This window comes from Phallusia mammillata, chromosome 3, assembly GCF_965637545.1.
Source record: "Phallusia mammillata chromosome 3, kaPhaMamm4.hap1.1, whole genome shotgun sequence".
In the NCBI taxonomy this organism is placed as follows: Eukaryota; Metazoa; Chordata; class Ascidiacea; order Phlebobranchia; family Ascidiidae; genus Phallusia; species Phallusia mammillata.
In genome coordinates, this window is record NC_137254.1 from 28,817,306 (window position 1) to 28,831,731 (window position 14,426).

At 37.9% G+C, this 14,426-nt stretch overlaps 2 protein-coding genes and 1 long non-coding RNA gene across 3 annotated transcripts; 2 read left to right on the top strand and 1 right to left on the bottom strand.

Moving 5' to 3' along the window:
- Positions 1-2,299: 2,299 nt before the first annotated feature.
- LOC145219947 (cytochrome P450 1A2-like) lies at positions 2,300-2,981 on the top strand. The gene is made up of 2 exons (XM_080087244.1): positions 2,300-2,578; positions 2,829-2,981. The coding sequence occupies exons 1-2, from the start codon at positions 2,300-2,302 to the stop codon at positions 2,979-2,981; spliced, it is 432 nt and encodes a 143-aa protein (XP_079943370.1).
- A 102-nt stretch (positions 2,982-3,083) lies between these two features.
- On the top strand, positions 3,084-6,472 carry LOC145220715 (cytochrome P450 2D26-like). Its single transcript, XM_080087956.1, has 7 exons — positions 3,084-3,180; positions 3,412-3,521; positions 3,832-3,941; positions 4,408-4,532; positions 5,062-5,206; positions 5,532-5,695; positions 6,059-6,472. Exons 1-7 carry the CDS (start codon positions 3,109-3,111, stop codon positions 6,362-6,364), a joined length of 1,032 nt encoding a protein of 343 aa, XP_079944082.1. The 5' UTR covers positions 3,084-3,108; the 3' UTR covers positions 6,365-6,472.
- Positions 6,473-12,080: 5,608 nt separating this feature from the next.
- On the bottom strand, positions 12,081-14,287 carry LOC145220740 (uncharacterized). Its single transcript, XR_013858260.1, has 2 exons — positions 14,074-14,287; positions 12,081-13,805 (listed from the first exon to the last, which is right to left on the bottom strand). It is a non-coding gene; the product is annotated as an uncharacterized LOC145220740 (long non-coding RNA).
- Between the last annotated feature and the right edge of the window lie 139 nt (positions 14,288-14,426).

A 14,426-nucleotide genomic window follows, 5' to 3' on the forward strand; every position in this document is an offset into this window, starting at 1 on the left:
TTACGAGAATTGTGGTAATTAGTTTGGAGATTTTTGTAGCTCCAGGCTGCAGACAATCAACAACAAATGAGCGCATTCGCACGATTTCTGACACGTTTACTTACCCTAGCCAAAAAAATAGACTGCAACTAGACACGAAGTTATGTATGTTGGCCAAAGTCGAGTAGATTAGCAAGTTTTGCGCAGCCTCGGGTCAAGTATATTCAAGCGTGGCTTTTTTGACATTTGGAAACAAATTCGGATCAATAAGAAAGTACAGATTTAGTGTAAAACTTTCAGTTTTAGGGTTGTACGATTTTTGAGGTGTGATACCAGAAATATTAGTTTTGGATTATACTCACTCAAGTTTTTGTATTACTTTACAATTGGTGTAAAACATTTGGTGTAAAGAGTTGCGCTGCAGTATTTGCAAAATACTTTGGAAAGAGGAAATACATGGGTATTAGGCCTACTATATTTTTATCGCAAGAAAACGAAACATTGTTAATAGAGATTATTACCAGATAACTTTAGGCACCAATTAAGCAAAGGCAAGTTGAAGTTGCGTGTGTCCAGTTGGACTAAAACGCAATAAACATACAATGTTGTCTGTGATGCCTGATAACTTAGTAGTGTTTCTGTTAACTTGGGTTGTTCTGGATTTGGTTTACAAATGGTGGAAAAGACCTCGTCACAATTTCCCGCCTGGACCCATCGGAGTTCCACTTCTTGGCGTTCTGCCTTACCTGGGAGATAAGCCTCAAGAAACTATTCGGCAATGGACGAAACAGTACGGACCAGTGATGTCAATCAAATTAGGCTGGAAAGATGTTGTTGTTATTAATTCCTACGAAGCCATGTCCCAGGTATGGTTCAATAGGTTGTGCAAGTTTTTGGAATATTTTTGCACAAAATAGTAAAACCATAGACGAAAAAACCCTTGGGGAAAACAAAATCAGTCGCTGGAAAACTTTTTGGATATGAAATTCCAGCTGGTACCACGGTAGGCAACACAAATAAAAACTGTAGGCCCATAAAAATATTTGCAATTTATGAGCACATTTTCTTTTGGCAATGTCAGTTTTAAAGTACACGCTGCTTTTTTTACATAACCAGTTCAGTGCTTTAGCCACAGCTTAGTTTTGGACTTTCAGCTGATCCCAAACTTTCATGCTGTCCACATGGATCCGGCAATTTGGCCACAACCACACAAGTTCAATCCTTACCGTCACATCGACGATGAAGGAAAATTTGTGCATTCCAACAAGATTATACCTTTCTCAATCGGGCCAAGATCTTGCCCTGGAGAACAATAGGCACGAATCGAAATCTACATATACTTTGTAAAGGTCATTCAAAAATATAAGATTCTTCCGGGAGACCGGCCACCGCATATTGATGGCGTCATTTCGATGGTATATTATCCAAAACCATACAACTTCAGAATTGAGAAACGCTAAAATGCAGCGGACATCATCAAGTCTGAGACGAAACGGCGTTAAAATCGACATGCGTATAAGTTTCTATGGGAATGTGTATAAAATCTGCTTGAATGCTGTATTCGTACAAACACGCTGATGACATGATAAAACTATTGAGCTGGTCATGAGTTGATTTTGGGGGCCTATTGACAGCAATGACAGGGTTGGAAATGCGCTGAGAGTTTTTAAGTTGCATTCTGAGCAGAAAAGCACAATCTGCAGTGATTTATGAAGTACATATTAAAGATAGTGTGCAGTAAATATCCCAATTACCATCTGTACATAGCAAAAAAGGGAGCTAAGCTGCGTGTGTTGTTCATGGTTACGTTTTGTGTGCTTAGGCGGCAAAAATGCACAGCATGCACTTTTTTGCCGGTGTAGTGGTTTTGTCGACAAAGTCAAAGGTAAAGCAGCGGATGTTTGCAAGCTCTTGCTTTCGAATTCCTTTGGACTTCGTTTTACCCCACAATACATGTTTATACATCGTGCAACGAATGTTAAAGGAAAATAACAAGGAATAAACGTTCGACATAGTTAAGAGCTCTGATAACGTTTAGCGAAGGGAACAGTCGCCATAATGGAATGCCGTTTAGTGGTGCATGAAAACGTTATACAACTCATCAGTCTTATTGACTCTGATTTGGTAAATTCTCTGCATATTGAATAATTTGTATTGTAATATTCGTGTTGGAGGCTGGTCCCAAACTTTGATCAGTTTCGTAGCATATAAAGCAGTGAATGTTTGAAGATTAGCGCAGTTTTAATAAATTTTTGTTGCATTAGAATTCAATTAGTGCTGGAGAAAACAGGTCTTGTTTGACCCAAACGCGAAAACTACAATGCTGTCTATGATAACCGATAACTTGACAACGTTTCTGGCAACTTGGATTGTTCTGACTTTGATTTTTGCTTTGGTTTATAAATGGTGGAGAAAACCCCATCGCAATTTTCCGCCAGGGCCTATTGGAGTCCCATTGCTTGGGGTTTTGCCTTACTTTGGCGAAAATCCGGAACAGAACATCAGGAAATGGAGTGAAGAACAATACGGGCCTGTAATGTCAATCAGAATGGGCTTGGAAGATGTTGTGGTGCTTAACTCTGTCGACGCCATTATGCAGGTACTATTTAAGTCTTGAAGTATAGTTTCCTTTTGCAAAGTAGTTTTAATGCGTTGACCAAGTGCATAGCAATTCTTTTTTTGTAATAGGGTTGTCGTTTGCCGTATGTCTGTTAATAAGGCCCAATGCAAACGGAAGTTCATTTGAACAAGCAGGTCTAGTTTCCCCCCTTAACCCTTACTTTCTATGCAATAATCATCCAATGTAACATAAGTACAAGTTTATCTAAAAGGGTTTTTAATTGTTTCAGGCCTTCGTGAAACAGGGAAGTCAGTTTTCAGGGCGCCCTTCTTCGGGTGCCTTTCAACTGCTTGATATGCAAGACGGAGGATTATCATTTAAACCTTACACCAGCGATTACAAGCATCAGAAAAAGTTCGTCTTAAAAACGTTCAGAGAGTAAGTGGATTAATAACTTATTAATTATTACCTATTTTGCGGTGCGCAAATTTAAACTCGCCTTAATATGGGCTTAATTGAAAGCCATTAAACTTTGCAGCTTCGGGGTCGGAAAGGCAAGAGTCGACGAAATGGTAAACGAGGAAGTAAATATTTTCAACGAATTCCTGAAGGATAAAGATGGCCAACTGGTCGACCTCAAGGTACAATGTTAAATGGCAATTGGAGGGTAAGTTATATGTCATATCACCCATAAAACACAATTTATGTACGAATTCTGCATTACAAACACGAAAAGAGGTTATACCTGTAAAATGCAGAATAGTAGACTTTACGCCAAGACAGTTTTGGTCTGGTTGGTCCCAATGGTGATTTTTCTCCCAGTTTTTATACAAATGTTTCATAAATTACCGTTCATGGATATTTTTGCGCAGAGCTACTTCTACACACTCACTTCCAATGTGATTGCAAGACTAATATGTGGACAGAGGTACGATTATGACGACCCGGAAATGCAAGGTCTGATGAAAGTTTTAAAGAGAGTGTAAGTTTATTTTTCCTAAATAAAATTTATAAAATATGGTGTAGCTACAACGCGTTCATCCACCAATTGTACCCGACACTTCTTTGCTCTCTATAACGTTTTAGTGTTGCTCAGCTATTTCCGGTTTGTTGATTGTTTCAGTGCAATTGTGTTGTTAGGTTGTGTTTCACCAAGCGAAATAAACTCTCAGCTTAACTCAATTGTGCCCATCACCGAAATACACTTCGTTGTTTAACTAAAAAGTTTATAATTGTCAAATTCAACAGCGCACAATCCGGTTTAGTGAGATTGTAACATTAAGATTTTTTAGGTTTGCTGATCCCAGAGTCGGTCTGGTCGATATGTTCCCTAAGCTGAAGTGGTTTCCCTTGTTCTCCGCCTCCGTAAAGGAATTTATACACAACGAGCATTTTGTTCTTAGTGAGTGCAAAATTTTGTATCAGATTTAGTTAATTTGTATGGTACGTTGTTGGGACTCAAAAGATAACATGATTTCAATCTTACCAAACAATGTTTAACAATCGTATTTCATTGCAAACCCTAACACAGTTGCCACATGTCTTTATAAGGTGCGTTTGTTTAACCATCATTTTCTAGTAACTAACTAACTAGTTAAAAGTTACCAAAATTGAAACCGGGCAATGGTTGGTATTTATCCACTTGAAGATTGTATGTATCCACTTGTGCCGCAAAATCTTTATCAGTGGTATTTCAATATATAAGCTATTGCTGCCAGGCATAATATCAAGTTCATAGAGCTCTTCTGACAAAAGTATTTCATTGCAAATACTACTACAGTTGCCACATGCCTTTGTTTGGCGCCACTGTGTACTTTTTTAACTTCATGCAAAGTACAAAAATTTATATCGAATATTCTTCTGTTAAGACATTGTAAAGAAACATTGGAAACGACACAAATCTCTGTTTGATCCGAACCACTTAAAGGATTTTATGGACTTGTTTCGTTACGAACAGAAGTTTGGGACGAGCGAAGAGAAAGCTGGCTTTACGGTAAATGAATAAATATTTTTGATGGCAACAATAATCTTGCTTTACCATACCCAAAATAACTCATTGTAGAGTAAAATGGCAAAGGGACTAACAAAGCTGAAGTTTTAAAATAGCGCACAAAAAGCCAATTTTTTTTTTTTTAAGTAATTTTTTTTAACATGGACCGAAATCTTCTTTTATTATGGTTTGTGGCACACCAATGTGCTGTTAAGTTTTACAAATGTTTATGACTGTGTGGTCATGAGCAAATATCACCACTTCACCACTAAAACAGTAAAGCTTTTTTTAATATTTCAGTAAGCAACGTCGAAAGTATTCCTACGGACTTTGACTAACAGTTTTGGTACTATATACCATCCTAAGCAGTATTGGTGAATTTGAAATAGATATTTACTTCAATTTAGGATACATGGTTTGACTTCTTCCATAAACCCAAGTTTCGGATCTCAAAGTCTTAGGAATGTAACTTCAGCAAATTAAGAAAACTACAAAAAGTACGGAAACAATCTGTCATTGGTTTCTGTTACAGGATCACCAGATGGAATGGTTGGGAGCCGACTTTTTCCTGGCGGGAGCAGAGACTACTTCGACTCAACTATCTTGGTGTTTGCATTTGTACGTGTACTATCCGGAACATCAAGCAGCGTTGGAGAAGGAAATAATTGAAGTGTTTGGTAAGACAAGCAACAAATTACACTATAGTTTGCACTGTGACAAACTACAATGCAGTACTCAGTTCAGAAGCCATATCATCTTTCATTGTCGCCTTTTAAACAGCATATACTCACTGCAGTTTGACAGCAGATGTTAAATAACGCAGTGAACCAGGCCTACATCTCACAGTACTTGCAGCCACGCAACTTATAAATACATGTCAGCACATACAGCACAGACATTGAAAAATGTGATATATATAACAGTAAACAAAAGGCCTTGATGGCACACTGAATCACAGGTATGTAACGAAGCAAATATTCTACAAATGTGTTTTTCTTTCAGGCTCTGAAGGCGAAGTGACCCAAGCGCACAAAGCGCGGACTCCCTTTCTCAACGCATTCATCCAGGAGGCTTTTCGGTTCAAAACCACAGTACCGTTGGTGTTAAAGCACACTGCACTTTGCAACACTAAACTGCTCGGATTCAATATTCCGAAGGGGACAACGGTAAAAGACTAAGTTTGTAATAATTAATTCGTTTATGAAGTTCTTAGAGGCATTAATGTATACAACTTGCCATTTGATCTCCGAGAAACTCTAAAGAATTATAAACACCTTTCTAAGCACATAATTAGGATGACCCAGCGCCTCTTTACTTGTCCCAAATTTAAACTGGAAATACAAAAGTCCACAAAAAGGTTTAAAATATTAATCAATGGGTTTGGAGGATATGTATTTTGAAAAGAGGTGTTCGTTAAATAGTTGGAGCAAATGTGTCAAATATACGATGTGAATTTGAATCCCACATAAATTAGATTTCAAGACAATTTTGATAATGTTTATCATATAACTCCTGATGTTTCTTTTTAGTTGATACCCAACTTTTACGCTGTGCACATGGACCCCACAATATGGCCCGAACCCGAAAAATTCAACCCATATCGCCACATTGACGAGGACGGAAATTTCGTATTTTCCAGTAAAATTATCCCTTTCTCAATGGGACCAAGATCCTGTCCTGGTGAGGCTTTAGCCAGAGTCGAAACCTACATCTTCTTAGCCAAGCTTCTTCAGAAATACAAGATACTACCTGGGGATAAACCTCCTCACATCGACGGCAGTACTTCAATTGTATATTATCCCAAACCATACAAGTTCAGAATTGAACAGCGTTGAGAACGCATTATTAGGTCTTGGTAAATAATCGTACAATGTATTGTGTACATGTCAATTAACATATAGTGGCAAACAATAATTATGTATTGTGTTGTGACTTTGGCTGTACAGATGAATGCAAAGCGAAACAAGAGTTTCGTTTTTTTAGCAATTGGCCTCAACCTAATTGTTCTTTCAATTTTCTGCGCTCCATAGTATTACAAATTAGATTTGCATAGCCATTTCCGACGTTATTGTTCTAAATCAATTGTGTAGCTATGCTCTTTTCGCCAAGCGAAATAAAATCAACTTAAACTGCAAAAAATCATTTCAATGCGACGTTTACATCTTCTGCGCTCAAACAACATTTAGGAACGGAATAATATTAAGAAATATGATACTAGATAATGTTGAAGAAAGACACAGTGACCATTAAATGCTTGATATATACCTTGGTTTGTTGGCTATAAAAGCGGAAACGTTTGCACTCAACAAAAAGGTTTAAAAGGTCATAAAGTGAAACCGAAGTATTTAGAAGTTCGTGCAAATTTTCAAACTTTGCCAAATGGGAATGAAGTTATCGTATACTAAACAAAAAAATTCAAAACACGATAAACATAATTTTCTGTTCAACAATACTGATAAAAGTCATCTATAAAAAAGAAATTTAAAAAGCGTAATAAAGAACTGACACCATAAAAAGGGGATAAACAAAACACATCAAAATCTGGTAAGTAAAATAGTTAAAGGATTTTCTTTTAACGTTTGGTGGCGTTAAGAGCAACGCAATTTTTAGAACAGTGTTTTCCTTTCTTTCTGAGTTGCTGACAATGTATAACTTTGTTTGTGGCAAACTTCTTCAAATGTACGAAAACAAATAAGCTCAAAGTGGAGTTCTGACGTAGTCCAGCATTCGTCATACACCAGCATTTTGTCATACAATCCGTTGGGGTACACATACAAACTATTTCGCGGATCATTTGCAATTTGCTTTAAGTTACACTAGTTTACCGCAGAAAAGTGGTTTAAAAACCTGGTTCAGAGCTTTGTTAACGTACATTTCCATAGATTTCTCCTTGTTTCCAGTTGAAAACGCCGCTGGCCATTAGTTTAAAGTTGGGCTTGAAATAACGTGTATTGTTGTTGACCGAGAACGCCTGGGTTTCCGTTTTGCAAACGGCGCTTTGAGTATTTTCCGCCACGAAGTAAAAGAGAACAACAAGGTTAGAAGGTTTATTACTAAATTCACGTCATACAGAGTGACCGTAACGTGACGAGTGGCGTTCCCGGGAACGACAAAAGCGAACAGGATCAGAGCTATGAAGTCGGTAGCAACACACACAGCGGCCAGAATAGCTGAGCGGCGTATAATGCTAAATACAGGCCTTGACTCAACCGCTTGTGACCGTAGAGGGTAAATAAACAGGAACAGCATCAACCCCTGTCCGAACATCATAAGGCAAGTGCTAAAGTATGTTGGCCACAGCTTGAACTCCTCTACGGGCTTTGCGATGCATCCTCGCGACGAGTTCAGGTAGTTGTTAGGAAACGCACTTGCAAGACAGCTAAATGACAGCCCCACTAGCATCAAGACCATGGCACTTAAATCCACCCAGAAAAGCCAAGGCTTACGGACTGCCTCCAAAGCCGGGTGTTGGTACAAAGCTTTCTGCCTGAACCACAGGAAAAAGTACCAAGCCGTGCCGGCAATGTAAAATATTACAGTTGCTACATCCATCAATATCTCACAGAGCAAATTCGAATCGTCGAAGTAGCCCGCATTAAAGACGAATTGGCCACTAAGCAGTCGGATGCAACCCATAGCGTACGCCACCACTGCTGAAGTGTAAACGGGCCCCGCGCTAAGCTGCAAATTGCTGCTTTTTGTCCATTTGCCACAACGTACTCCATGTACAATAAAAGCAATCTCAATGTAAACTATGGCCAACAAGGCTGCTATATTACATGCCTCAGCAACAATCCATTCTGTTTGTTCAAAACGTCCGTTAAAGTCCTGTGACGAAGCGCTGTCGACCATTTTGCACTCGTGATAGTGAAAATGCAACCTGTCCTTTACATTCTCAATGATTTTTAGGACTGTGATGTGCTAAATACAGACGCACAATGCAGCAACAAAGTTCACAAACCTGTCTTCCCCTACACAAAAATGCTGTCCTCTGATTGGCCTTCCACTGACCCCCCGCCTAAGTTAAAACTTGATAATTTAAAGATGTAATACGTCATGTGTGGTATGAGCTCAGGTAGCATCGTATGCAAATTTAAAACACATAATTCGATAAAGCGACCCAAACACTTCGGGAGTGCTATTATTAGGACTCAAAATATACGCTTCCTGCTTTTCTAATGATGCTTCTTTTTAATGATTGGTTCCATTAAGAAAACACCCATCCTGGACATCTAACAATCTTCCGATAAATCTCAATACAGCAACAATAGTAACAAAAATAAGCTATTGCTGTCAGGCATAATATCCAGTTAATAGTGACAAATGTTCTGACAATTTTAAAGTACAACTTCAAGGCCATATATAGGTTATGTTGTATTTCATCAACAAAACCCAATATATAGCCTACGTATAGATATAGGCCGTGAATTTAAATCATCTATTGTAAGTGACAATGTAGGAACCAAAGGTGACAACTAAATGGTAAACGTTGCGGCCTGTTTACGTAAAAGGACAAAAAAAGTTTTTCTGCAAATATCTGCAATGTCACCTTCTATACTAAACTTGATTACGAATTACTAATGTTGTTTAGGCCATCCACGCCATCAATATTAAACGCCCTAAACGCCCCTAAATTTTTTTTTGGACAGTAATTGTTTCATGTGAAGGTATCGTTTCCGTGAAAACGTTGTATTCAAAGGCAATAAGCGTTGCGTCGTTTTCCACTTCCTTGTAAAATGACGCACAGAGGTTGCACGCTGGACTTCTTGTTGCAAACGGTGTTTATACTTGATGCGTATAGGAAGTCTGCGGACATGGGTAGCCTAATTGATAGTGATTGTGGCTGCGTAGCTAGCTGACTCTGCTAGACAGATAAGGTAAGACAAATCGGTTTAGTTTCACGGTAAAACACATTTTTTCATGGAAATAAGATGCAAAGTGAGGGCAAGACAGGGAAAGTTTGCGTACATGGGTTGCCTAATTGATAGTGATTATGGTTGCGTAGCTAGCTGACTCTGCTAGACAGATAAGGTAAGACAAATCGGTTTAGTTTCACGATAAAACACATGTTTTCATGGAAATAAGATGCAAAGTGAGGGCAAGACAGGGGAAGTTTGCGTAGTAAGAGAATGTGTTTAGCAGTTCACAGTTCCTACCAGCCTATTCACCCGACTAGATAATAATAAACATATTTAAAACCGAAAAGAAACAGAATCACAACTGTTGCGCAGGCGACTCGTGATTGAAGCCAAATCTAATGATTTTTTTAGGCATCGTTGCACTTGCTATATTTAAAACCATATGTGTTGGAAACTGGTTTCGTCCCACTTCTTAAACATTGGACAGGCGTGTGCATAGTTTTGATCAGAGGAAAAAACATGGCGCTTTGTTACAGCGAATGCAACCGTGGCAATTTTATAGCCCAATCCATTAGGTATGCGACAAACAGAAACACACGAGAGAGGCATGTGTTTAAAGCAAGTTGTTTATTCGTTTGTAACAAATGGGATTTCGTATTGCAGGGACATAGTATTCATTTTGGTATTTATTGTGACAGCGCTTAGTCGCAAACCAAAAAAATTCTCGCCCGAGCAATAGATATATAGGCCTTCCATATTTTCATCAGCAAAAAGGAGGACACATTCACGACAAAGAATAATAACACTTACTTGTGTGTGTGCGCAAAGAAAATGAAGGCACATGAAGTTTAACTTACTATACATTATTAATTTCAATTAAAACTCACATTATTTGGCAGTTTTTAAAAGGCACAATTGTTATTTAGATATTTAGTAAATACAGAAAATTAAAAAGGAGGACATTTGGGCATTTTTATAGTCCCTGGGAGGACAACGTTCTTTTCGTTAAAAAGGAGGACATGTCTTCTAATAAGAGGACGTATGGTAGGCCTAAGATATAACACAATTTTTTATCATTCAGACAATTGTGGATACAGTAATGTGCAGAAACTCAGCAAAAAATCTAAACATATAAATACAGCAAAAATCTAAACATATAAATACTAAGATTGATTCGCTGATTGAATCAAGATGTCTACCAACGAAACTAACTTCAACACAACGTTCACAAGTCGCTTCGAAAATCCACTATGGATAGCCGCAACCTGCGTCAACATTTTGTCGATCAGCTTCCTGACTTGGATTGTGACTGGATTTATAATGTATGGAAAACGAAAGGGCAAGTTCGCCAACTTGAAAGCAAGGGACACTTTGAAGCGGCACGGTGGAATCGTTTTTCTTTCTGCTTTGGTAGCATTTGTTTGTTGCTACTCAGTTCTGTTCCTGAATATAGCATTCTATAATGCTGGCTTTGGAAGTTTAGACACAAGACCATGTGAAGCGCTCATGGACGCTGTGTTTGCCTGCTACAAATGCTCTGCTTTTCTGATACTGTTGTACTACTGGCTGCGTCAGCGTGCTCTTTACCAAAACCAGGTAATGGCCGATTTGGCTCAGAAATCACGAGTACGTTTTTTCACCTGGGCAGCATTATGTATCCTCATTGTCGGTTTTACAGTCGAAATAATATCATTTACAATTCCAAAACAAGCCGCAACGAATGGTAACGGCTGTGCAACACTACCCTTCGGCCAAATTATCCTTTGGCCATTTTACATTTGCCTTACAGTGTTTTTCACAGGCCAAGTAATCATGTTAGGACTTTTTGTTTACCCACTTAGACAGCAGTCGCAAGGCAAAGCGTTCAATCGTAGGCGAATAAATTCACTTTACAAACGAAACGCTATGCTAGTGATGTTTACAATCATTTCCAATATAATGTCATTTGTTTTACCAGTAGTGGTGCCATTTGGTAGCACCATACATGGCCCAGAAATGTGGTTTGAGATAAATTTGATGTTGATTGCTTTATCAGTGGTCTTGTCATTTACGGATAGATGGAAGATACTATTTCCGTGCGGCGGTGTCAAAGAAAAACAGCAAAAAGTGCAAGTAGCTTCTGCAGGCACCGTTTCTACCAACGTTTAAATATCTAGGCTAGTGTGCCTTTTTATGCTCATAATCCACGAGCTAATTAAGCCCGATACTAGGCTAGAACATGTTTCGCCCTTGTTCCTATACCGTGTGTCAGGGTTATGACTGGTGAAGTCAATTACAGTTAACTTGAGTTCTATTTTGCAAAAGATGCAGAGGTGAGAAAGAATTAACTCATCAAACCGATCGTGATTAAAACAGCATATTTTTTGGTGTTCGAAAACAATAATTTTCGGTCATTTGATGCATTTATCCCAATTCACGCTATACCCAGTTTTGTGCAAATTGTCAGATTGCTCTACAATTCGACGTTTTTAACTAGTGCAACTTGCAACATACATTGCACTTATATTCAAAGTGTTGATTATTGTTTTCTTGCACTGATACATTTTTTCATGTTTATAATAAACGATACTGTTGACTTGATATCTTGAACAGTAAGCTAAGGGGTAAAAGTAAAGAAAGAGAAATGAACCACAAATGTCTTCACGAACCGATTACGGCCTATACGTATACCAAATAAAAAGATGCAGCAAAATTTTGCTAGTTACTTTGTTTGCAAGTAAAAGACGACGAGAGAGTGAAAAATATATCAACGGGATTTTGAGTTGCGTTTTTAAAAATATTTCGAGTTGTTTTTAGTCAAAACAGTGAACAAATGTTCTCATATCAAAAGTGAAAACCACGGATTGCACAGATGAGTCTCAAGCATTTTTTCTCGAATAAAATGACAGCTAGCTACTGGTTTTTCCCAGCCTGCTGACATTGCGCATTTTCCAGGTAACCGTTTAGCCATTATCACCGGAAAACGTCACGGACCAGCTAAATCAACTCAGCCCATTTCCTGTATAGTGTCAAGTTGTTCCCAAGGTTGAAGTTAATTGTAACCAGATTCGGGTTCAGCATCTTTAAAAAAGTGTTCGTAAGTTTATATTTTAGTGCTATTTGTTTATCCTCTATCGTATCCCAGAACACGTACAAAGCGTCTTTTTTCAACGGACATGCCATATCAACAAAGTTGTCATTTCTGAAATTGTAGGCCGATTTGGTTTCGTGTCAACCTCGGACATTTTTTTTTATTAGGTTCCATCATTAGAATGGAAAAGCTTATTTGGTAAAAATTCCTGCATGTTTCTTGAAAATGTTTTTTTTGGCGGTGGCCCACGCTTACCATATGCGACTTTAGTCGCTTAACCCTTTCAACATTTTTACTTACCGTCAATACAAAGTTTTGAAAACAGCAATGGATTTTGCAACTTGCACAAATTTTAACCGATCTTGGCTTTGTTCACCTGCAACTTGTACTTACCATTGCATAGCATGCAATAAAAGACAATACGTCATGGTTAATCGCCGATCAATCGCGTTTTATTGCGTACCTATTCAGGCCTGTGTGTTTTACCCGACATCTGCACAGATTTTGCAGCCCTTCATCAGTATCCAACGGTCAAAAAATGTACACAAAGGACTCACATTCCAAGAACTTTGTTTCTTGGACCAACAGCAATCCATTTCATAGATGACATACCGATAAACTCAGTAGACAAAACCACACGTTGCATTTTGGAGCTTTGTGTTTGGTTATATAGAACTTTGTACAACTTAGCACTATACAATACTTACATGCTTGACAGGAGGTGCCATGCCATACCTGTTTTAACAAAACTGTTTGTATTTCTTGACAATTTGCCTCACCTCGAGTAAAACTGTTGTCTCTTTGGTATGTGCATTGTAGTTGTTCCATCCTGAAGGATAATTCCAGTTCCAAAACTTACCTTGTACCACACAGGGAAACAACAAATCTAAAAACAACCAAAAGCTGCAAAACATTTATCGAGCCTGTGTTGATCATTCACTTGGGTTGTGCAAGCACACACCATTTTCCACCAGACAGCTGTAAGTCAAAACTGTCCAAGATCTGTCCGAAAACACTCCAGGAGGAAAATAGCATTGCCAAAATTATTAGAATATTTGGCTTGACCTGTAGGGTATATGCTACAAAAATTTATATGTAGTCAATTCATACAAAAAATTTAAAATGTTACATGCAATATACAGTTGGAGTATATTTGTTATGGATCATTTGCTCTTTGTTACTTACCAGCTCACAGTACCTCACTTTGTCATCTCACAATATTTAAATTGACCACAACCAATGCCATTTTAAAGTGTTCAATTGCATTGTATGCATGCTTTTCAACCTCATATTGTTTCCAAAACTTGTTTTTCCAGCATCAAAACATTCATCATAGAGACCAACACACTGTAAATACAAATTAAGCTGACACAAAAGTTAAAACTTTTACATCTAGCAGGATTTTAGTGCATACTAGTCTAATTAATAATAAGACTACTAAGCAAACAAAAGAAAAAATGCCCCATAACCACAAATAACCAAATTCATAAATGCCTTCAGCAGAAATAGAACACATTTCTGATTTTAATGTTTACAAATACAAACATATAAACACAGCTTACTTGAAAAAGTAAACCACCACAATATAACATACAGGATATAGATTTAATCTTACCTGCCGTTTAATCCAAATTCAAGTTTTCAGTAATGTTTAGTATAGGCAGCAAAATACATCATATCCAAGGTTCAACGAAATATGTATCTCTATTTTCCTAACGAATGTTTTAAGTTGAGTAAAAGGCACACATTTGTACTTACATTGCGTTGCTCTTAAAAAACAAACCTCCAGTTCTGAAACTTAACAAAAAACAAGCAATATATGTTCCGCAGCCGACTTTTTAAAAGTTTAAACGAGCCCTCCGAAAACTTGGAACCGAAACTGGCGCGAAAAAAACCCTTTCCCTCATCCGTATATATTTTTTCACATACCGATATGGTTTTAAACCAGATACTTATTGTTTCTTAAAA